Here is a 24,862-nt window from a genome sequence, read left to right as displayed (position 1 = left end):
AATGAATACATCTTGCTCAATCGATAGATGACAATAGACATGACTCATGACTCTTCTAAATGCATCTCCAACTCAGCATTTGGTCCATGTCCAACACCCAACACATGGCATGTATTGGTAGACTCAAATCCATTGGCACTTCTTGTGGACAAATATTTGTGGGCCAATGATTGTTCAAATCCATGACTTCATGTTGTGACCAACATTAACAATTATTATCATCTAGTGTTAGTTGTTAATGTCATTAGGTTGATGCAATGCCAAAGCAAAGGTTACAAAATATTAAATAAAAATAGTCTAGCTACCAGGATTTTAAGGCACTGAGCACCTTGTTGAACCTTCTACTATAGATCATTCCACTGAACATGAGCTAGTGCCAAACTCTTCTCCAAATAATCCACTCTTTGAAGCTAGCGGGTCTACTCATCCTGTAAAGTGTAAATCCACAATAGTTGCTTTGATGACAATGCCTTCATTGAAGCAAGCCAACCTTGCAACCACACTAGTTGAGAGTGCTTCCTAACATCTAAAGGAATGTCAAAGTCAGCACATGATGCCATCTCTTTCTATTTGGGGGGGGGGGGTCAAAGAGCCTTTGCTGCTTTCCACATGGCTGATCCTATTTGGGCCCAAGTTAGAAGCAATAGATGTAGGAAAAGGCACAACAACATACTGTATATGGGTCACTAGGGACTTCCACTTCTCATCCAGAATGCAATTGAGCAAATACTTCACTTTAGCTTTTGCATTGGCCAAGAACCAAATGGTGTTAGCTTCGAGTACCAGAACACATTTCTACAGCTTTCTAGTACTCCAAAACTTTGCAATGTTCCATTAGTGGCTCCAGTTGTGGGATGGTTGTTCTAGCATCTTTGTTGCTAAACATGGTTGTAAAATTCACTTTCCACGTGACCCTTTATCTTTAATACAATTGCATATAGGGCCTCTAGCCACATCCTACTTTCCTTTTCTTCCTCATATTATTCTTGCAGCTTCTATTTTTTCTTTTTACCACTTCCTTTTTTCCTTAAGATAGTCACTTATTTTCCAAGGGCATACATTTCTTTTATTGCTTCTATAGGTAGCAAAAGTCTCTTTTTCTTTTTCTAGAATTGCCAAAATAGCCTTTGTCTCCTCATCTTTCTAATCCCTTTACTCCTCTAGCTCCATTTAGGGTTCTCAAGAACAAGACACTCAAGTAGAGCCTACATCAAGCATTCATTGAGATCACTCCTCTTGACTAGCATAAGAAAAGAAATGAGAGAGAAAAAAATGATAAAATAGAGCAAAGACTCAATCACATAGGCTAGCCACATGCATGGAGACAACACCTAGGGGTTAAGTAACAGCAAACCCTTACCCCCTTTCCCACTTTAGCAAATCTTAAAAATCTTAAGCAAGGCCCTATGTGAGGTGAGGAATGGAGTTGGATGATCGTTCTATTATGGGTATCTTCTTAGCCCTTTGGTCTAACTCCACCTTCGCTTCGACCATCCTTTCATACCCTATAACTATCAACTCTTCTAATAATCCTTCTGATAGTGCAGCAAGTTGAGTTTCAACTTTTGCACTTTAGTTTCCAACCTACTAAATGACTTCTGTCAAGGCTGAGTAAATCTAGGGTGGAACGGTGGTTACAGCCTAATTCTAAGAATAGGTTACACAAAGGACTGTATTTTTGCTATAGGTAAAACTACAAAATTGCATGAAGAGATATCCAATATAATAAAATAGCATTATAAACTCATGTAGAGAAAGTAAACTATGAGAATAATATCATAAAATGAATGATAGGCACTGCACATGCACATAACTCAAGGTGCATCCATTATCAATATTCATTATGAGTTCCAATACGTTACTCTCATCAAGAAAGGAGTCATGATTTGTGAGCCATGCCTGTGATAACTTACAAACTACCAAATCACATAAGACTTAAAGTCATTATACATATGTTCAAGATATATGACTAAGGTAAACTAAGTACGGTAGTAATGTCAATGTTAATGTCAAAGCCTAATACGTGGTTAAAAGTTAGAGCTCTTGATTGAGCTAGAGGGGTGGTAGGGCTTCAATGGGTTCCTTTCCTTGACCTTCCACAACCATGCTCTTCTCCCCACTCTTGCTAGATCTAACCCCTACAAGGGTGTGTTGGCTCAAATCCATGGTAGCTAGTTCATTAACCTTACTAGCCTACTTAAATGATCTTTTGATGGCTCAATGCATGTCTTCCTCTTCTTTTCTTTTGAGGTTTTTTCTTCTTATCAGAGCCTAGGTTGTTCTTGCTCTTCCTTTGATGGATAGAGGCAATTGGAAGAGAAGAAGAGGATAGAGGCAATTGCCTCTTCCAATTTCTTTTGAGGTTTTGATGGCTCAATTGCCTCTATCATTGCATCTTCTTCTTTTGAAGCCATCCTTGCTATCTCAGTATCCTTCTTTGAAGATTCTTTCCTTTTTCTACCCTTCACAAGGGTCTTAGTTTGTTGTCCTTTGCCTTTTTCCTCATGGGCTCTCACTTGATTTAGCTTTTTGGCATTCTACTTTTGGATGGCCTCTAGTTTATCCCTCTAGGCCCCTTCAACTTTTTTCTTCCTCTATTTTTCTTACTTTTTTTGAGCCTATGTGTAATGCTTCTCTCTCAATGGTTGTAGGTTGGTTAACCTCACTACCCATGGGAAAAAATTTTCTAGACATTATCACACTTTTTTGGCTAGGCAAGGAAATGACTCTTGTATATATTGTACAATCTCAATGTTCAGCAGAGTAAGAAGGTAGTTAGGATATGGAAAATAAAAATGCCTATAAGACTTGTTTGGATGTAGTGTTGATTTGTAGTCAATGTATTCTATCATCGAGACCAAGATCTCAAGTAATGATCAAGGTTCTGATTCATTTTAAAGTGACGCAACAAATCCTTTGATGGATAGAGGCAATTGGAAGAGAAGAGGTTTGAAAATTTCAAGGGGACTTAATTCTAGGATGATGAAACACAACGATATCTATATATGTTATAGGATGTAGATCCATTGGAGAATTATTTCTACCACAAGGTAGGACACTCATTTATGTGATGCAAGTTTTGTGAGTTCATGAGGCACGAGGATAAGTCACTATGTGAATGGGGGCTTGGGGCTATTAAACTAATTGGTTAACCCTTAGTAAGGCTCTAATTGAAGAAGATGGCCACCTAGAAGGCTCTAATTGTTTAAGCCTTACTAAGAAAATGGTTGCCTAGAAGGCATGAGATGAGGGGGAGTCATCAAAATGAGTCAAAACATCATTGTCATATATATGATTAACAAGTCTATCATCTTGGATGTCTAGTGAAGCTAAATTGATGGGCATAAGAGGATCTAATAGGTGTATGATAGGTTAGGAGCCTTGCATGAAGGGTATCTAGAAATGCCATTTTCATGCACCCAACACATTCATGGGTAGAGATCTCTTTTTTATGACTAGTCTACTTACTTGTTTTCATGAGCAAAGGAAGAGATTAGAGCTAAAGCTCAACTTGGAAATTCAATGTTAACTATGGAAGTCTCAAGATCCTCTCACAAAATGAAACTCCAAGGCTTATTATGTCATTGTAAGACTTTAAAAAACCAATCCTAGGCAACATCTTGATCTTGGAAAAGCAAAGCTTATGTTCTATGTTGTGTGTTTGTGTTGGGTGCTAGAGAGCAAGTGGACCAAATGCCAGGAGTTAGAAGACACATCTGGAAGAGTCACGAGTTGTGTCTAGTGTCGTATCTATTGTCATCTATTGATTGAGTAGGATATATTTATTACAATGTATTCCGATATATTTTGATACAACAATGATAATGATGTATTCAGAGAAAACAATGATAATGATGTATTCAAAGAATAGCAATCAAGTGCAATGAGAATTTTGTTCTAAATCTTGATACGATGATGAGGATTAGCTATCTCTAGTTTCCTTATCGGATATCTTTGATCAACCTATAGGATCCAAAATATTTATTAAAATAGACCAACATGCTATTAAATACTTGCTTTCTCAATCTCTTATCTCTAATAGGCATATTAAATGGGTTTTGTTTACACAAAGCTTCCATCCTATGATCTAATATCAACTTGGGCATATTGATGTTGTCGTTGATGCACTTTGTCATGAGCCCATGACCTAGCTCCATCATAGCACACACTTTCTTTTGAATGTCTATTTAAATCACATTTCTACTATAGAAATCCAAAATTTTGACTCTATGATTTCTATGATTTCTACTTATCCATAAAATAATGCCTTTGGTAATGTATGGTGACAATTTCAAAATGCAACAACTACTATTTTTAATGACCACACATGGTACATTGATTTTTGTATTATCAAAGCAAGTTGTATGTGATTGCACCATATAGGGCCATAGCTATTGAAGAAATGTATGCATTCCCATAGCTATAAAAATCCAAAATATCAACTCGATGATTTCTACTTATCCATCAAATAATGCCTTTGGTAATGTATGGTGACAATTTCAAAATACAACCACTATTTTTAATGACTACACATAGTACATGCATTTTTGTATTATCAAAGCAAGTCATATGTGACTTCACCATATAGGCCCATAGCTATTGAAGAAATGTGTGCATTCCCATACATGCATGGGACATTGAGAGATTCAATCTACATAAGCTGCATGTACAAAACATTTTTATTGGCGAAATTTAAAGCATGATGTTGTTATGTATCTAAATGCATTGTTTGCAAACACATTGAATGCTATTATGGAAAACCTCGTGGTTTACTTATGGCTTTACTTATATCTAATGAACCATGGGAACATGTCTTTATGGATTTTATGACTAGTTTGCTTGCTATATGTTCCCAAAATGAGATGGTTTGGACTTGTGGCTAGGTATAGTAAACAAGTATATTTTAGATCATATAAGAAGACCCTATTTGCACCTCAAGTTAGTGAACTATTTATTCAAACCAAATTTTCTCATCACGGATTTCCTAAAGTTATCACTATTGATTAAGATGGCTATTTTGTAATCATTTTTGGATATCTTTCTTTAAAAATTTAGGTACCAAAATGGATTTTGTTTTTACTTTTCGCCTTGAGAGTAATGGCCAAACTGAAGCAATGAATAACACTATTATGACCTCTCTGATGAAGTGGTAACGCATCTCAATGTATTTCATCTTCACATGGAAGACTAAATTCTTAGCTAACTAGATAGCACTCATAAAATTTGAATGCAATGTAGGGGCCACATCCAAGGTTTGCTACCAAGCGAGCTAACCAAAGAGTCTCTTTGGAAGTCTGAGTGGTGGCTGCAATATATTCGGCCTCGATATAGAGGGCCGTGCATTTCTACACCTAGACATCCAAGGAATGGTACCTCTAGCACAGGTGAAGACATAGCAAGAGGTGGGCTTTCTACTATCTACATGTCCTGCATAATCAAAGTCAATGTACCCCATGATTGTATCCTAACCACCATTATATATGCACATAGATGTTGTGCCCTTCATGTACCTCATGATACCCTTCATGGCATCCCAATGCCATTTTCCAAGTGTAGCCATATAGCGTTTTAGAACTTCCATCACAAATGCTATGTTAGGATGGGTGGCTATCATGGCATATATCAAACTGCCCATTGTGGATGCATAAGGAATCTTGTCCATCTTAGCCTTCTACTCATTTGACTATGGACAATTGGTATGACTAACCTTCATGTGAGAAGGTAGAGAATAGCCAATAGGCTTACAATCCTGCATATGAAATTGCTCAAGGACTTTTTGAATATACTCTGTCTATGAACAAATAAAGGAGCCCTTAGAGCGATTGTGTGTGATGCACATCCCAAGAATATGTGAGACCTATCCCATGTCATTTATCTCAAATCTCTTCTTGAGCCAAGTGTTCAAGGCATCCAGCTCATCATGAGCTCTCCCAGCAATAAGCATATCATCCACATAGAGTACCAAAATCATAAGGCTACCATCATGATCCATCTTCATGTATAAAGATGGATCCATAGCATTATGGCTATATCTTTGTGAATGCATAAAAGCATAAAACTTGTGGTACCATTTCCTAGGTGCCTACTTAAGGCCATAAAGAATCTTTCTTAGCTTATACACTAGGTGTTCTTTGCCTTTTCCCTCAAAGCCCTTAGGCTGCTACATATAAATCTCATCATGCAAGTCCCCGTGTAAAAAAGTCATCTTTATATCCATCTAATAAAGATCCAGAACTAGTTGAGAAACCTGCTAATACCAAACAAAGGGTTGTTATTTTGACCACTGGAAAAAAGACTTCATGGAAGTCAACACTATGTTCCTACTTGAAACCCTTAGCTACCAATCTATAAGCGAGCTTGGGATGTCCAATGAAACTTTTCGACTTGTATACCCACTTGCATGGCAATGACTTCTTGCCACTAGACAAAGGAACCAAATCCCACGTATGGTTTGTCTATAAGGAGTCAAACTTTAAATGCATGGCCCTGCCCCATAAGTGATTATCATCTCTATGCATAGCCTTATCATAAGAGAGAGGCTCACCTGCATCTATCACCATAACATGATCCCTGGAGGATGTAAAATGCTCAAGCTGATGTTTAGCTCTAATAGAGCATCTCAAAATCACTTGATCATGCACAATAGGCAAATCTTGGGCCACAGGAGCATCAATTGTGGCAGGCTATTTAGCTGGCTATATGAGTGGCTCCTCTTGAAATATCACCGTACATACCTCAACTACCTGCTCAGACTACTTATGCATCTTTTTCTGATAAAAAACTACATCATGGTTGTGAGTAACTCAGCGAGCCTATGGATCCCTTAGGCAATAGCCCATCTCACTTGCATCCCATAACCAAGAAAGGTGCATTTCACAGACATAGGATCTAGCTTATTACACTTGCCCTTGGGAACATGGCAAAATGCCTCACAACCAAAAACGCGCAAATGAGCATATAATGGAGGTTTCTCAGTCCATATACCTCCTCAGTGACTTGGCAATCAATAGCAATGCAAGGGGACCTATTAATCAAGTGTATGGCAGTAGTAATTGCCTCAATCCAAATCCAAAAGTGTTATGGTAAGCTTGCCTAGTTAAGTATACTTCGGACTCTTTCTTGAATTGTTCAATTCATGCATTCGGTAATACCATTCTAGAGAGGGGTATAAGGGGCAGTCAACTGATGCTTAATACCCCGCTCATCTCAAAAGCTTTCGAGACATACTCACCCCCATTATCATACTATAGGCATTTCAATCTACACCTAGACTGGTTCTCAACAAAGGCAAGCTAACACTGAAAGGTAGATATTTCTGCTTAATAGGGTAAACCTAGACCTTATGTGAGTAATCATTGATGAAGATGACAAAGTACTTTGCACCACCTATGGCTAATAGTGTAGGGGACCACATCCAAATGAACAATAGTAAAAGGCTTACCCATGTGCTTCATACCAAGCTTCTTATGCATACTACATGTTTGTTTGCAATATAAACAATGATCATGAGGCTCAAAACACTTATAGTCTAGGAGTGAAAGATACTACAAACTAGTAAGCATTTTCATTCCCTTCAAAGGCATGTACCCAAGGTGACGATGCCAAAGAGATACATGTGGAACTATAGCCACAACCAAAATATAGTCAATTGACCCAAATACAAGCAAGAGATAGAGGGTATTAGACTTAGCACCACGTGCAATAACAAGATTTCCATGGGTGGAGGAATCACCAAAAGAGATAACGTAACATGCATCACCCAAGGTGCCAATAGAGATAAGGCTCTTCGTGTGAGAGGCGATACATGATGTACATCATGAAGAGTGAACAAGTTGCGTGAACCAAAACACAGTTAGACATCACCAATACCAACTATCTCCAATGTTAGGCCATTATCCAAATGGAAATATCCAATCATATTGTGATAGGAGTGAAACCACTCTCTATGAGGAGTCACATGAAATGAAGCCCCTGAATCTATCAACCAACATTGAGTATAGCTTGATAGAGCATCAGTTAGTTGTAAAGCATCCAAGGAAGAAGCTACCAATATAAGATCATCAGATACATCAAGATGTGCCACATTAATCTCCTTAACCTTGATGTTGGACTTACTAGGCACAATGTTGCAATCATCATTCTTGTCCTACACTTTACCCTTTCCCTTTTCCTTGCGCTTATATTCACACATTTTTGGTATCTAGTATGCTATATGCACCATATTCATGTGATTTCTCTTTATCATGATATTCTCAAATATTGCTTCATACATGTCATTGATTTGTTGCTAGATATCCTCACTAGCTTTATTCATTCCCTTATTTCTAGCTATTTCCACTCACTATCAACATGCAGTCCAAGTATACATCCTATCACAAAAATGGCTATAACTTTTTACCTCAATATTGGAATGAGGAATTTTTTGATTCAAAATGAAGCTAACAAATAGCTCTTTGAGATGAGCTATTACACTTTACTTTAGAATTGAATTAGAATATTTTTGGAGTTTTCTTTATTTGTTGTAGAAAACAATCTAGCACCTTGTAAATTCATTGTTTAGTTCTCTCAAGCACTATCGAGTTCCAAAGTAAGTAAGGTCTCTAAACCCCTATATCAACCTAGATATGACCTATAGGCAATCGAGTACCAAATGCAATCATGTGCATAAGCCCTATATAAACTCTGAAATACCTTGTAACATTTGTAACAAAAAGTGGATAATGGCATCAAAATCATGTTTCTCTATAGTAACATGTATCTTGCTAATAAAGGCCAAAAGAACCTAGGAACAACATGTAATTCCTAAAATCAAGTCAGACTTGTTTAAATGCTCTTTGCTTGAAACCTTGAAGTCTTCAATTTTTCCCCTTGCAGTACTTGTATAAGGGATAAACTGGTGGGATGGATTCCCTATATAGGCTCAAAATCATTAGGAGGAGGAAAAAGTTTCCCTTGGGTCGGTTGGTCTCCCTCTCTCTATTTCTCTCTCTCCCTCCCTTCCTCCGTCCCTCTACACACACACACATACACATATATGTATATGTATATATATTCTCTCTCTCTATCCCTCCATCCCTCCCTCTCTCTCTCTCTAGACACACATACACACATATATATTCTTTGTCTCTATCCCTCCCTCTCTCTATTTTTCTTACTTTTCTCTCTCCCCCCTCTATTTATTTTTCTCTCCCTCCCTCTCCCATTTCTCTCTGTCTTTCTCTCTCCCTCTCTCTCTTTCTCTTTCTCTCCCTCTCTCTATACATCTCTTCATTAAAAAAAAGAAAGAAAGAAGCAAAGAAAAGAGAAAAACAAAGAGAGAAGAGAGAATGCACTTATCTCAAAGCTTAAAGAAGAATCCTTTTGTGCTTCTCTTCTTCTTCTCCTTCACGGGTTCCTCCTCCTCCTTTGCACTGGTCTCCCCTCTCTTCATGGGTAGGGGTGGTAGTGGCAGACAGCTGCGTGGTGGTGACCTCTCTCTCTCTCTCTCTCTCTCTCTCTCTCTCTCTCTCTCTCTCTCTCTCTCTCTCTCTCTCTCTCTCTCAACCTCCCTTGCTTTGAGCTCTCTCCCTCTATCTTTTGCTCTCTCGCTGTCACTTGTTTACAAATCTTTAAAATGCCACGCTCAAGTTTGGACACCCTTTGTTTTCAAAACACCATCGCTATATGTGTCGCTATTAAAATCGCTATATGCATTGCTAACACAAAAGGTGATGCTAATAATGACACAAATAGCGATATTGGCTAATCGCATGGCAAACGGCCATCGCTATGGCAATACTGTCTAATCACCTTGAAAATGTCCATCATTATGCTTCCATTTCCTTGTAGTATACAAATATGTACAAATAACTAGCAATAAGCAAACATGTGACCAATACACAAAATTGTCAATCTCAAAGTGTCAAAGTGGAATACATCCAATGGCATAACAATCATGCATGGAGTAGGTCTCATGAGTAATAGAAGAGACTTGCCAAAGGCACAATTGACTAAGCAATAGTAACAAAAGCTCAATACATATCCAGGTCATGTGTATGTATCGCTAACAATTATCTGATAGAGGTAGATACTACCCCAAAGACAAATGTTAGATCAACCCACTAGGCATCCAATGTATATATACAACATAAGAGAGCATAGAATGAAGTGAAGATCCCATTGTCTCACTATAAAGAGCTCAAACTCTACTACAATCCAATGCACAATAGAACATCCAATAATGCCAAGTGGCTCAATACATAAAGTCAAATAGCTCCCACTGAAGCAAAAGGTAAATGCCAAACAAGAAAATAAAGCTCAAAACATCATGTGAATGTCATCCATACATCCAGGATACATGTAGCATATGTCGAGAGCATCTAACCTAGTACAGATCTTCAAGTCCATAAATGTACCATCCAATAGCATCCAATGAAATGAATGACTACCAATGCCAAAGTATTCAAGCTCCAATCTCAGCTTAAGAACATGCTAGGAGGATAACCAAGTATGTGCAACCTCCAAACAATGAGGTAACTGTTGTCATGAACTATGTTACAGCATGCTGCCCTCTTTGCATAGTCGATAGCTAAAGCTTGATGACTCAAAACCAATGCTCAATGTCGAGTATTAGTGCCAAGGGTATCGAAGATGATTGCCCAAATGCCAATGACCATATGGGAGCTGGAATGAGGAGGGATGAATCAGTAGGAAGAGCAAGACAACTAGGTAAATCAAGCTAACTATCCATGGTGATGTGGCTGCTACTATTGGCCTTAATGGAGCCATAGACAAGGCCTAGGAAACCCAAGGGAGGTCCTAGAGAAGGCACAAACAAGCCTCAAAGCAATGAATGTCAATGCTCACCTCAAATGGAAGGTGCCATGACTGCCAATGGGAAAACCTATAAATTGCAGGTATTCTTCACAAGCTTAGTGGGGTTGAGCTCTTCAATGTTAGTGCAATGGCTTTGATACCAATTGAAGGGAGTGAGCTTCGAGTGGAAGCACATGAGCGGAAGCAAGAGCTATGGTGGAAGAGAGAGAGAGAGAGAGAGAGAGAGAGAGAGAGAGAGAGAGAGAGAGAGAGAGAGAGAGAGAGACACACACACACACACACAAATATGTGGGAGCTCCAATAGTCACAACTATGTGATCGGCCTTCCCTTATTCAAGTGTTATTGAAAGAATAAAGAATAAAATGATAGTGATGGGCACCCGCCACCTATAGTATACAAGTGCACAGATACTATCATTGTAACTAATACATGGGCAACTAGGCATGAGTGCATTTACCCCTAACATGAACAAATGCCTTGATATAAGCATCCATACCCACAAAGTTGCAACAACAATGACTATCCATATGATTAGAACCATATGTAAAACACCTATGTATTTTCATGTTGTAATGTGACCAATTCACAATTGACCTAATGAGAGCCATTTAATCTTAATGCCTTTAAAGTATCCACATTAAATGCAACTACTTGCCAACACATATTTCAATGCTTCATGGGCTACTTCTTTTAATAGGATTGCGAACAATTAGATTTCATATTATGATTCACATGACCTCCTCCATTGTCAATCCCATCACTTTTGGAGATAGATCTATGTGTGACGTAGTGATGAGCCAATCACAACATATCAATTTGTTCTTGCAACTATAGTTTTGTTTCCCAAACGAAATGTTAGCTCAGAGAATGAAGCCACGAAACAAAAACACCCTGTGCAAAGAGACAAATTGAGTCTTTTCTGCAAACTTTTTTGATCTTAATGCCTCTTAGAATCCAAACGTAGATAGATATATTTACCATAAATGAATACTAAATATTGTGTGCCTAAGACCCACGTGAGTGTAAGTCTTAAGGGCACATGTAAAGTGATTGCGTAAACCCTTCCCTCCCCTGGTCTTCTAATCTCTCCCTTCATTCCCCCCCCTCTCTCTCTCCACCCATTCTTTCTAGTAACACATTTCTCTCTTTCTCTTGCCCTCTCTCTTAAAATTTGTTTTTAAATGTCTAAAAATCGTGTTATTACCATATAGTCTTGTGCCTCCAATGTTAGGATTGATGATGGTGTCAGAAAATAGCATAACAGTGTAGGGTAAAGGGGCCAATAGATTGTCATCTAACAATCCTCCATTATAATTTTTTTTTTCAAGTGAGTTGTATAAATATTTTTTAATAGTCAAATTATTTATATTATATAGAGTTCAAAGAAAAAATATTAGGATATTTTGATATTTTTATAAAGTAGCTTTAGTTACAAATGAAAGGTTCATAAAAGAGGGATAGTGAGAGGCCAATAGAGTGACACTGGAGGATCCATTGTTTTTAGGGTTTTACAAAATCTAAAATATAAAAAAATTTATATGACTCAGTTGTTTGACTTAAGTTAAGCTCATTTATAATTTTAAAATATTTATATTATATTATTAAGTGACAAAAAAAAAACCACATCTTTCTTATAAAATTGTCACTCAAACGAAGTGGAGTATGTTTTCCTTTTGGAGAGCGCTACTTTAACGGCCCCTTTACCTTGCATAGATAGATAGAAGATGTACCATACTAAATATAATAGCGTTGGTTATCTATATATATATAATTGCGTAAGTAAATGTAAACACTTTTTAGCCACAGTCTACCGCTTATCTTGCTATTTGGCGATGGCGTCTACCGGGATACTGACTGCAGCTCCTGCTTCTCTTCTGAGCCACGCTCAAAGTATGAATCGCAGCTTACAAACATCGCTTTATGTCCTGGTTAATTGGAGAGGCTTTCATTCGCCTTATTTTCTGGTTAACTGGAGAAGAAACATTCTTGCAGGGAGAAGCCTTCCGCTGGCCATCGGTTGCAGTCGCTTATCGCCTCGAAGCCTCAGATGGAACTGCGAGAAAGCAGCTCCCATGGATGGAGGAAGTAAAATGCACAAGCGCTTGATTGTGGAAGCAAGGGCAAGTCGATATCACCTTTTTTTCTTTTTGCTTAGATTGCAGCCACACACGCATTGGTTACATGGCCTTATGTCTTGTGTGTTTATGATACACAATGCATCTGGTGTGTGCACTCAACTCTTTCACTGCTCGCCCTGCTAGGCATATGAAGCTGCCTTCTTTTGGATTTCCATGTAAGGTCACAAATAAGAAGTTTCAGAAAAATTTCCACTATATTTCCTACATTGTGAAGTATGGCAACATCGTGAGCTTCTGGCTTCTGTGAGGAGGGACCACATACGTAGGTAGGTGCAGATGGGGGCAGGGGGGCTGACAGCACGGCGCCTCGCTAGTTGTGTGGTGCCTCCCGAGCAGAAGGTCATGATGTTGAACACTATAGGGAAAAAGAAGGGAAAATAGCCCCTTTTCCCACACGGAAAAATGTCAAAAACTTACTGTGGGATCACTTCATACATTGTTCTGATGGTCTTAGGCGGCACTCGGCAGGTCATGAAGAACGCCACAACTGCTAGAGGAACAGTGATTCCTGATCCTGATTACAGGATACCGATTATTCTTCTAGGTAATCTGTTAACATATTTTTTCTATTAAGCTTGCCATAACTAATCTGATATTTTCACTAAGGCTTGCAACATGTCATCTGTTTAGCTGTAGTTCTGAACGGATTATGTCGCTTCAAATTCTTGCATCATGCTTCCTCTTGGTGAGCCTTTGTCTGAAAGGGGCAAGAAAATCTAAATGAGTAAAGATGGTGTTTCATTTTCGTTTTAAAGACCATGCGGTAAATAAAAGCAGTCAATCCAAACTTCAAAGCAGAAAGCGTGTGCCTGAGCTTTGAATGATTTTGGGGTTGCTCTTTTAGAGTGAAAAATGAGGTTACACATGAAACCTCAAAGAAGCCATCTCCTCAAGATGAAGAGACGAAACTTCCGAGTCCTAGTACTACCACTCAGTCCAATCAAGAAAACCCTCATAAAGAGACAATAGAAATGCCAAACACAAAGAAGCAACAACCAAACCTAATCAAACCTTGAAAGTCTCCAAAGTTAAAAACTTTTGTCAAGTAAACAGAAAAGGAAAGCATGGTAGCAGCAGCCCTGTGCCACTCCTTAAGATATGAAAGATGCAAGACATGCCGCAAAAAGAAACCAGGACTACCAAATAGGCCTCATCCAAAACTAGTGAGCCCAATAATGCTTCCAAACTATCAAGGATCCAAGTAAGCAGTTGTTCTCAACTTCTATCATAGTTAAATCCATTGACATTTTAGTTACTACTTACACCGACCCTATAGTTACTACTAATAACTTTGAAGTGGAACCCGAATATGCACAGCCTTTTGCTTCGATCAAATCAGCAAAGTTGGCATTCTCATGGTGAAATTGACCATGATCTGCCATCTTCATAAGCGTAGAGAATGAGAACTTTCATGGTACCTTGGCCACTTCCAAGGTTTCTATTTGAGATGCACCTTTTTCACATTCTTATAGATGATACTTGTCTTATGTAGAAGCTAGCTCGAGGCTTTGGATTATTAATTGTACTTCTGGACATGAATAGTCATGTCAGTGTGAATGGTTGTTGCTAATGCAACAGTTGAACATTTACCAAATGATGTTCTTGCCAAATGGTGTCCATGGTGCACTGCCAGTTGTAATCTTTATCTTCAGGTCTTCACCTCCATTTGAGTTTTGTATGCTCAGGACTTGTTTGTACATTTATTGCTAATATGTAAGTCTCTTATTTTTCATTTGATGTTTCAGTTTTAAGATTGCCAGCCCGTTTATCTGCAGGCAGTGCTGCTGCTTTCACATATACGGACAATTTGTTACCTGCTGCACCCATAGGTCTCTTGGGTCTTTTGTTACTTGTTCAGGTAGTCCATGCTGTTGTTTTCTGATCTTCATTCCCAGAAATTGCATTGAAAATGGCAAAACATTATGTATAGAGAAGTGCCATCTGAGTAAGGGGCCTTTGCAAATTATGAATGGCAGTAATCATCCGTCTTTAGCTGGAAATATTCTACAAAGGGACTGTTTCTGTGCTTCCAATTGTTATAGATTAAGCATCATACAAGTACAAGCGATAAAGACAGTCTAGACAGCCTAGCATCTAGTCCATCTAATGAAGAGAGCCTGGTTTTGCTGTCTCCAAAGCGTCTGTCAAAAACCCATTAGAACTATGGAACATGGGAACCAACCTCTTTAAGAGATGTGCATGCTGGCAGGTGTGCTGAGGTTCCATATCAGGTGTAACAGGCCTACAGATTGTTGGCACCAGTGACACCATATGTGCAGAAAGCCTTGCTGGCATATATCTGATGCATGTCTTCTAGAGCATGTTGGCAGATTGATCAATCTGTACAATCCACAATCATTCTATGTTGGAGACATATCTGTCTTGACACAAGTCCTCATCACATCTACAAAGTATCCTGTCCTTGAGTTATGAAGTATTCTATGCTTGAGTTGCTTTTAAGGTTGTAAAGAGGAAACATATGATATAGGTAGAACTTGGAAGAACCCCATTCCCAAAATTCAATCTAGAAATCTACAAGGTTTGCCTACCTATACTTTGGGCACAGCATACCCCAGGATGCCAGCCAGTGCAAGCACTGTGCTTGGAAGTGATTGTGATTGTAACAGGGGGTTTGACTTTGTGTGCAAGCCAATCGTGATGGCAGTGTTATCGTTGTGTGATGATAGTGACATGCCTGTCAATGGTGAATCCAGTGTGCCTATGCCGTGCAGTAAGCCACCTTGTCTGTCTGTAAAGCTTCCTATGGGGCCTGCTTGACTTGCTGCATCAAAGTACTTGGAAGTCATCCTTTACTGTGAAGATGAAGCCTCTTTGCAGCTGCTCTGACTAGCATATCTCAAAGACATTTCATCTCCAATAAGAAGACCACAGAGCATTTCTGGGTACCCAGATGTAATATTTACATGTGGTTTATGGTGTATTTTCTGTTTTGATGTTTCCCAACCCACAGTACATTAAATACTAATTACTGGCAACAAAAAAATTGGGCTAGATAACAGTCTTTGGATACAAATGAAACTGCTCTTATGTGGTGACAGACAATTTAAAATGATAAATGTACATCTCTGTTTTCAAGGGTTGATTCAGAAGGTCAACATATTTTTTGTCACATTTGCAGACCACGCGAGTGAGATTTGTGTTCGATGATGAGGCCCTGGTATGTTCAGAATTCTAACTGGCTTGGACCAGGTGTAGGATTCCCCGGAGACATTAGGAATTCTCCAGATTATGTTATGGCAATGTTCTAACCTTGTTTGAACAGTATTAATGGCACAGCAAACTTCAAACTATCTTTTTATGTGTTATGTGATAGAAGTCTCTGATATGTTTCAGGAAGTGAAGATTGGCAATCAACTGCAAGAGTCTGGGGAAAATGTGTTTGTTGGTGGAAAAAACAGATGGAAGTGAGAATGCCCCTTTGAAAGCTTAGTTTGCTTTCTTGGCTGAGGAGTGTAAAGTCTATCGGCAAATTTTTATTCCCCTTTCTTGCAGGTATTCTACTTTTGTGAATTGGGAGCTTTGGTGGCCAAACTTTCCTATCCTAGTGTATTTCAAAGAGACCCAGACAAGGCCCGAAGGTCAAGTGCATTTCTTTCCGGTGATCTTTGTAAGTATAAAGCTTTCAATTTTTGATGACACATTAGATACCAAGCATTTGAAATGCGTTGATTCTAAAAAAGATTATAGGACAACACCCTCACTCTCAAGTTTTACACAAGCTCGTAAGTGCTCTTTTTGTAAGGATCACAAAGCTTTTCACATTTGGGAACAGTGAAGTTGGAAATCAGAACCAAACCTGTTCAAACTATGAGCCCACACTTCTAAGCATGTTCTATATTCTCCTTTGATCAAGGTTCAAGGAAAAGAAGGCGCCAAAGCTCCCGACCCCTATTCTACATTAATCTAGCTTTATCAGCCGCTATGGTCTATCAAGATCCAATAACATTCCTTAAAATCTTGAGCTAAGGAAGGTGCTCTTTACATCCATTTGGTGAATGAGCCAACCATGATGGGCTGCAAGATCTAAAATCAGGAATACAAACCATCCTACGAGTGGGAGCAAATGTCTTTGGATAGTATTACCTGCATGCTGTGGATAACTCTAGGGCACAAGCTTGTACCTCTCTGATGTACCATCATAGTGATACTTCAATTCGAAGATCCACTCAACATCAATAACCATTAGCAAGGTACCATCATAGCAGTACTCCACTTGAAAGGCTCACTTTACATTAATAACCATGGTGAGGGGGTCTCCACTATCTGACCAATGGAACTTGACTCCTCCATGGCCTGTCTCCAATCAGACATAAATTAGACCTCCTAAAGTAGATAGAATCATGGACTAGGCATGCATATGCATGCAATGCTAACAAAGATGATGTTGGTGAACCATAGCTCTTTGGGATCTCCAAGGCCCCTTCATGTGAAGTGGTCTCAATGGTTGTGATCCTTTTCAAAATCTTCTTCCTGGGAATGGAAAAAGGTGGAGGTGTACGGGAAGTTGATGCCAGGGGTAGAGGCGATCCCTGTTGAGCAAAGGGAGGGGTGTCAGAGTCACCTTTGAGAGGAAGGCAACTCATCAAATATTGCATCTCTATTTATGAAAATAGAGTGATTGTGGATCCCAAAGCTGATAGGCCTTGTAAGAACTGCTGTAGCCAATTAGTATGTCCTTGTTGGACTTACTGTCCAATTTATCCTATCCTACGTAAGCATCACAACTGAAAATGTGATAACGAGCACTAGTTGGTCTAATACTTGAATATGCCTCATTCAGGCAATTGTCCAAAGCTACAGTAGGAATTCAATTAATTATGTTAAATTGCAATGGCACTACCTCTGTCTAAGAATGGACATCCCAGATGGTGAGCATGCTTTAGCTAATTCAAGCACTGTGTGGTGCTTCTGCTTCACTACACCTTCCAACTGACAAATGTACCAAATAGATGAATGCCCCCAAATATCCTTGATGCCTTTAAACTTATTTTACAACTTCCCACCACGATCAGCTCTTACCTTCATCCTCTGCCAATCTCAACCTACACATGCCACTTAGCAGACTTGGAAGATGCATCAGACTTTTGCTTCAAAAATGTAAAACCATGCTTTGTGAGAATAATCATCAATCAACAACATAAAATAAACTGAAAAGCCTGAAAGAGGGAGTCCTCTGTCGCTCATGTAGATCCATATGAACAAGATTAAGGAACTTTGATGATTGTGCTTAGTGCTAGGCGGCTACCTCAAAGAATGTTGTGTGCCCCCAACAACTATGCACACATATGGACATTGTCAGGGCATTGACTGATAATTTTGAAGATGGGAAGGCTGATTAATAGCCATAGAGGGGCCAACAAAGGGGATTATTGTGTTTGTAGAGATCATGCTTCTATATATTTGATTCTATGTCTACTTGAGAGGGCAAGTATGGTTCAGAAATATCTTTACTTGTGGCTTTCAACTTCAGCTTTATCCCTTGGTATTTCAACACTTAGTTTGTCAACTTTGGGCCATCATCAAACTTTGAATCATGTATTGTGACCCGAGATTAAGAACCCACATGATATCCTTTCTGGCAAACTCGTTTTCTGAAACCATCCATATCCTATTTAGATGTCAAACTCTCAGGCATATATGCAAGACCTTTTTCTGAGGGAGAATTGACTAAATGTTTGGTTTTTGCATTATCCTTCTAATCACACTTCTGCTTTGCATTAGCATCATGATAGGTTGGCTGTTCAATGTCAACGAGTATGGTTTAATGCCCAGCTGTGTTTAGTGCAAGTGTAATCTTCTTCTGTGTTCAATAATCATCAGCGCTTAATTCACTCTACTCAGTTGCAGAATCAAACGTGATATATGTAATCTGGGTTCTGGACCATGATCGCTTGGAATGCAACTGAACATGTTCTCAATCTGCTGAATATGCAGCTCTCCGCTGCTTCCTAAGCTGTGTACTCTAAAACCACAGCTACTTCCTCTTGTTCCACTTGCTAAACTGTGTACCGCAAAATCACGCCCTCCTCCTGCTATCTGAAAGCACACACTCACACTGCTTGGATGTTGAAATGCAGCACTCTGCCACCTTGTGCTGTACAACTTAGCAAGCTGCTAAGCTTTTGTCTTGACTGTAAACACAGAAACCTCCTGCTATTTGCAAGCATAGATTCATACTGCTTGGGTGTTGGCACTCTGCTGCCTTGTGTTGTAGAAACACAGCCTTCTGCCGTGCCGCAGTTTCTCCTGCTGCTTCGTCTTGATGAGACGCATTACAGCAGCCTTCTGTCATGGCATCTGAAAACACAGCTTGCTATGCCCGGCAGTTCTGGAAATGGTGTTATAGCGCTCAACACTGTTGCTTCAGCTCAACAAACGGCAGGAGAAGTTTGTCATAAGAAATCTAGGTCCAGACTGCCATGCCCTCAAAAGCAGCAAGGAACCTCTTTCAAATGAGAAAAATGGAAATGAGGGCGGTGCCTTTACTTTGATGCCATGAATGAAAACAGACAACAGTAAACGTTTGTTAACTCTATCACTTGCTTTCAAATCACGAGGATACAGGCAGAAATCCACAACTCACTGGAGGGAAAATTTAAAATCCATTTTACTATGCCGATAATTAAAATAAAATAAAAAAACCAATGGATGACTGATGGGATACCACTCGAGGTGCATTATTGGGCAAAAATTCTGGTGCTCTGGACAAACCACTTATGACCAAAATGGATCCACACACTATCTGGCACACGGATTTCTTCTTTAGTTCTATATGAACACAGAATTTCTTCTTTTAGTGAAAGCTGCAGTGAGCCAACACGAAGGAAAAATATCCTGCTTTATGGTAACTTATTTTTCCACACAATTTGGAACATCTGTAGGTTCAATGGGAACCAATTCTTTCATGCTATCCGGAGCCCCTGTTTTCAAATTTACTCATTTTGGGCATACATAAATGTTCAACAATCCATGGATGTGGGACATTTAATCTTTTTATTTTGACTGCAGTAAAGCTTTGACACAGGGATTTGGGAATCAGGGGAAGACAGCCTGTTGTTATCCTATATGGAAGGAAGGATGCTTCTTTTGGTTTCTTTTACAAAATATTCCTATAATGCAATTTTGAGCTTGTGGGCATGATCTAACCTACCATTTTAAGACAGGTGGATGTGCATAAAGGGAGAGGTGTATGCATTGTTTATTCAAAACGTTAATTATGATGTCTCAGAAGTCCCTTAAATGTTCTTTTGAAGGTAACTGTCAGTAGATCCTTGGTTGAACATATGTACTGGAAAATAATGATTTGTCTTTCACTTAAGAGCTATTCTGCCTGCAATTGGATTACCGTCAGTAATCTTAACTATTAGATTTTGATTTTGTTTATGAAATACATCATCTTTGACTTTGGTTTACGGTAATATGCAGAATGGGAAGCAACTATATGATGTCATGGTTGAACGCGCTGGGCCTTCTCAAAACAGTTTGCCAAAGTAGACGAATCCCTATTCAACCTTTTGTACAGAAATTTGAAGTCATAGTTCATGACTGGTACCATCACTTGGTCCATTAACATTAAACAAGCACATACAAGTAGTCGGTACACAATGTTGTTTAGTGTTGTGTATGAAATATAATTTTGGTGTAGCAGCTTGACAAATGCAGGAATTCGTAGAATGTCGTGGCCTTTTTGTAGCATCTTGACGTATACAGGTACTCATAGAAAATCATGGTCTTCAAGGTTGACTGTTTGTTATGCCACCTTAGCCTGACAACTGGAGTTACTGTGGAATAATTTTTGAGTGACCTTAAATCATTTGTAATAATGCAACATACTGGCTCTCTGGACATGCAAAATGAAGGGGCTTCACAGAATAATGCAGCATGGGCAGTGAAAGTTTGGTCCTCTGGGGTTGGTCACTATCTTTCAACATAAGAGACTCTGTTAGGATAGATTTTTCATCACGAAGAGTGCCTTAAAAGTATTTTGAATGCTTTCGACTCTTTGACTATGAGGTGCCAAGAGAAAACTTGTATATTTTGAGTCACAGTAAACATGTCTGACTTGAGGCCTCAAAGTGATTTTGACTAACAGACGTGGCCTCAAAGTGATTTTGACTAACAGACGAGAGACTCAAAGCTGGGGCAATCTTTCAAAAAAGTTTCTGCTCCTGCAAAAGGGTTTTAACTCTGCACTATTCTGATGGGCTTATTTGAGATGCAAAACAATACTCTTAAACACTTGTAAGAAGACTTAAAGCTTACATTCAAAAAATGAATAGATATCTACCAAGATACTCCGTTAGACAAGATCAACTACTGCTGTATGGTTTTTCTTGAAGAAGTTTTCGAAAAGAAACCAAACGTTTTAATATGTTTTATGTTTGTTTTCCTTCGAGGCTCAATTGAAAAGAATAAAACTGTATTGATATGTTAGAAGTTGTACATTGCTCGAGGAAAGTGGTCACTCTGTAAAGTTATTTGGGCAGAAAAAGCCCAAGCTGCCATATTAGGCTACATAATGTACCGAAGTATAGATGGACGAAGAACTGCGAATATCTTGATGATATTTAATATTTGTTGTTGCTGTACAAAACTTTCCATTGCATGGATCTTATGACAAGTAAATACATTGACTGATGGGCACAAGCGTTCACAAGCTGTTACTGTTAGCTTATAACCTTGATTTGCACAATAGCCTTCTCGTTAACTAGCCCTGAGTTACCTTTGTAATGAACACCTCATAACAATAATGAACAGAAAGAACAAAAGGATATTATCATCTTTTTCTGTTCATGCATCACGAGTCTTCACAATACCTTACAATTTCCTTCAGGCAGGTACGCAAAAGATTGAGTCCTAGGTTGGTTAGATATCATTTATGGCTATTTCATGTTGCAAACTTAAAAAGCAATGGTTATGCCATTTAAACTTTAAAGACTGAAAACTGTTGCCTACAGAAGCTAATTCGCTCAAAAGGTTGACAAAAGTTCTCATTAATTGTCACTGGTTCTTTTCCAATTGGAGAAATGTATGCAAAAGCACCTAGGAGAAAACAACTAAGACCGTCAGCATGTTAAGGTTGAGGAGACATTCATTGTTTAATATTGTTCAGTTTTGTGAGCTAACCTGGCAGATGGGACTTTTGGAACGCATGGAGCTAGATGTTCTGTTCCGGCAGTTTTCTGCTCAGCCACCGTTTAGCTGTTCGACAAAGAAAATTAACTAAATTGAACCAACTGCTCTTGTAGCATGGTATACCTCCCACGGGCCTCTGTCCTCAGGAATACAGACACATGCACATTGAACACATGAAAAGGCCATCATATATCACAGTCCGTTCATACCTCAATCCCAAAGATCTAGCTTTGTCAAGTATCGCACAAGGCAATGAGCAAAATCGTCTCACTGCTGTGGTCAGCAGTCCAGAATCGATACAATTTTGGTAGGCAAGCACAATTGTTTCTGGTGCTCTCCAATTTCTTTCAAGCTTAGCTGGAACCAAAGATGGGAATGAATCATGAGCATAGTTCGGCAATTTATGAGTTTTTGTTTGAAGAATGTGTGTGTGTGTGTGTGTGTGTGTGAGAGAGAGAGAGAGAGAGAGAGAGAGAGAGAGAGCTTATTATTTATGGACTCGGCATGGTCTTTATTATGCATATAAAGGCAGAATTCACTGCCAAATCAAACGCATACTTCTGAAGTTAATAAAATGGTCAGGAATACTAACGTCCAAATTTCTCATCTGTTTTCTCAATCTGGTCCAAAGCTTTGGCCAGTTCTTCCGTTGTTGTTGGCCATGTGTGCTTATACCATTCCTTATTGTCAGCTTCCCCGATTTGAGCCAACATATCCTCCAAAAAGACATTGGCATCTCCATAATTGCAGTCAGCCCATTTAACATACTCTGACATATTGAGATAACATCTTGCATTATAGAGCAATTGCCCAGCAAGCCTGTAAATGCGCGGAGTGCCAATGAACCAGTCTGCTAATAGTTTGTCACAGTTTAAGAAGTCATGTAGGTTCCTATCATTTGGAAGCAAGTGCTTCATAAGCCTGTGTTGCTTAAATAGCTTGATTCGCATGTAAACATCTTCAGGGGCAGCAACGTGTTGCAGCTCTGCACAATGGAACAGTTGGGACTATTTATTAGATCACTTGGTGATCAGGTTCAAGAACTTGGAGCAGCAATCACGCAATGCTGACTGATTTTCAGCCATCAAAAAGGGCATAGGGAAATGGTCTTATGTGTCTACAACGTGTTAATTCAGTTCTTGTCCTAATGCTGGAGCGGATATCTGCAGCCACCTTAGAAATAAGGACGTGTGCGCTGTCATACAATGACACTGGGAGCTTAGGGTAAAGACGTCAAAATGATGGTGTCCCTGGAGTAAGTGAAGTTTATACAACCAACGCTTAAAACCTTGGTATCAAAAAACAGCTAATGTGAAAGGTTCCATTTCACACTCATAATAGCCTTCTAGATGACCTTGCTTTGGACTCATGAACTCATAGATGGTATCAAGGCATTTGGGTTTTTATCAACAAAATTGAACATGGGTCTTGAATAACCCGTATGCGAGTTGTCAAGTAGGTTATGAATCACGCCAATTGTCAAACACCAGGATGAGCTAATTGGAACCCATCAGCCGTTTGAGAAAAGTAACCAATTTAGCCAATTGGAACGCACTAGGCTTTTGAGGAAAATAGCCAGTTTAGCCAATTGGCAAACATTAGCCACTAAAATCACCCTAGGCCACCGCATACATCGGAAAACATTAGCACCTATATTTATTCTTGCTAACATTAGCCACTAAATTCTGCACTTGGACCTACCATTGCGCCGGGTGACGACATGGGCAACAGTCTTGAGGGCCTGGTCGATGGTCCGCATGGAGGCTGGAACAGAGGTGATAATCTGGCGGCAGAAGAAGGGGGGCAGGAAGAAGCGTTGGTCAGGCAGCAGGCACCAGGGGTTGGAGGGGAAGACGCGGTTGGCCTGCTCCGAGTCCCAGCGCCGGCGGTAGGCGGCGCTGGAGGGGTCGCGGAACACGCCCACCACGTGGTGGGCGAGCTCCGCGCCCAGAGTGTAGGCCCACTGGCGGGCGAGGAAGGCCTGCAGCTGCTGCCGCTCCTCGCCGTTGCTGTCTAGGGCGGTGGAGCTCCGGCGGCGGGCGGCCGCCACAGCTGCAAGCTGGGCGGCAAGGGTGGCGGACATGCGCTTGTCCTGGAGCTGCTGCTGCACGGTGGTATGGTCAGTACGGGTGATGGTGGAGGGGGAGGGGCTGCCCATTCTGAGCACGCTCGATATCTTGGGGCTGCTCTGCCTGGCGGTGCCACCATCGCCGCCGCGGCTTCCACCGTCACCGCCAAGAGAAGAAACAGAAGGAGAAGGAGATGGAGAAGGCAGAATTGGAGTGGGTTCCCATGCCATGGGTGTCGGCTCCCACCTATCTTCCATCAACCCATCTGCAGTCTCCCATCCCTCCCCCACCTCTAAACACTCGCACCCCTTGGGGACGGACCCCCCTACACCAGAAAAACGAAAAAGAAAAAAGGTAAAGGCCCGGCGGCCCGTTTGCCGCACCAAATTTTATCCGATCCACGGAGCCAAACATTTAGGCGAGGCCTTAACTTAATTATCACTCTTAGGCTTATTACCCAGCCCTAATTGTTGACACATCTCACAAGGGTGTATAGATTAGCACTTGATCTAACTAGGTAACACTTGAGCCTTCCTCGAGATAAGGCGGTTGGGTTGAATGTAGCTAGCCTTGCTTCGTTGCCCTTCGATATAGGATTGAGGTGTTGCTTGGTCTGGTTTACTTGCTCCTCTAGTCTTGCTTCGTTGCCTTTGATAAGAACTTCACAAGGTGGGTTGGGTTAC

General features: G+C 39.9%; 2 protein-coding genes and 1 long non-coding RNA gene across 5 annotated transcripts; 1 reads left to right on the top strand and 2 right to left on the bottom strand.

Annotated features, from left to right (window-relative positions):
- The first annotated feature begins 12,549 nt into the window (after positions 1–12,549).
- Positions 12,550–21,106, top strand: LOC148021328 (uncharacterized). Of its 2 annotated transcripts, XR_015694714.1 has the most exons (9): positions 12,550–12,706; positions 12,809–12,936; positions 13,423–13,498; positions 14,730–14,812; positions 16,094–16,132; positions 16,309–16,379; positions 16,468–16,582; positions 20,401–20,523; positions 20,624–21,106. XR_015694714.1 is itself a non-coding variant. In XM_087699203.1 (8 exons), the coding sequence occupies exons 1-8, from the start codon at positions 12,649–12,651 to the stop codon at positions 20,467–20,469; spliced, it is 639 nt and encodes a 212-aa protein (XP_087555329.1). In that variant the 5' UTR covers positions 12,550–12,648; the 3' UTR covers positions 20,470–20,632. The 2 variants fall into 2 exon arrangements, 1 of the variants encoding a protein (XP_087555329.1); XM_087699203.1 differs by having other exon boundaries at positions 20,401–20,632.
- Positions 20,396–21,366, bottom strand: LOC148021327 (uncharacterized). Its single transcript, XR_015694715.1, has 2 exons — positions 21,075–21,366; positions 20,396–21,044 (listed from the first exon to the last, which is right to left on the bottom strand). It is a non-coding gene; the product is annotated as an uncharacterized LOC148021327 (long non-coding RNA).
- Positions 21,367–21,385: 19 nt separating this feature from the next.
- LOC148021326 (uncharacterized) lies at positions 21,386–24,517 on the bottom strand. 2 transcript variants are annotated; one of them, XR_015694713.1, is made up of 5 exons: positions 23,812–24,517; positions 22,703–23,095; positions 22,320–22,467; positions 22,102–22,176; positions 21,386–21,802 (listed from the first exon to the last, which is right to left on the bottom strand). XR_015694713.1 is itself a non-coding variant. In XM_087699202.1 (4 exons), the coding sequence occupies exons 1-4, from the start codon at positions 24,434–24,436 to the stop codon at positions 22,173–22,175; spliced, it is 1,170 nt and encodes a 389-aa protein (XP_087555328.1). In that variant the 5' UTR covers positions 24,437–24,517; the 3' UTR covers positions 21,386–22,172. The 2 variants fall into 2 exon arrangements, 1 of the variants encoding a protein (XP_087555328.1); XM_087699202.1 differs by having other exon boundaries at positions 21,386–22,176.
- Between the last annotated feature and the right edge of the window lie 345 nt (positions 24,518–24,862).

Source organism: Lygodium microphyllum, chromosome 18, assembly GCF_053477565.2.
Source record: "Lygodium microphyllum isolate KBCC chromosome 18, Lygodium_microphyllum_v1.1.10, whole genome shotgun sequence".
NCBI classification, from domain to species: domain Eukaryota; kingdom Viridiplantae; phylum Streptophyta; class Polypodiopsida; order Schizaeales; family Lygodiaceae; genus Lygodium; species Lygodium microphyllum.
This window is presented reverse-complemented; position numbering and strand designations above follow the sequence as displayed.

Excerpts from the sequence above, each read along its gene's own strand:
- LOC148021326 (XM_087699202.1), bottom strand. The coding sequence starts at position 24,436 with ATGGAAGATAGGTGGGAGCCGACACCCATGGCATGGGAACCCACTCCA. Across the intron at positions 23,096-23,811 it reads TGTCGTCACCCGGCGCAATG|AGCTGCAACACGTTGCTGCC; the intron begins GTAGGTCCAAGT and ends TCCATTGTGCAG. Across the intron at positions 22,468-22,702 it reads AACAGATGAGAAATTTGGAC|CTAAGCTTGAAAGAAATTGG; the intron begins GTTAGTATTCCT and ends CTTTGGTTCCAG.
- LOC148021328 (XM_087699203.1), top strand. The coding sequence starts at position 12,649 with ATGGCGTCTACCGGGATACTGACTGCAGCTCCTGCTTCTCTTCTGAGC. Across the intron at positions 13,499-14,729 it reads GATACCGATTATTCTTCTAG|GCAGTGCTGCTGCTTTCACA; the intron begins GTAATCTGTTAA and ends GTTTATCTGCAG. Across the intron at positions 16,133-16,308 it reads TGTTCGATGATGAGGCCCTG|GAAGTGAAGATTGGCAATCA; the intron begins GTATGTTCAGAA and ends GATATGTTTCAG.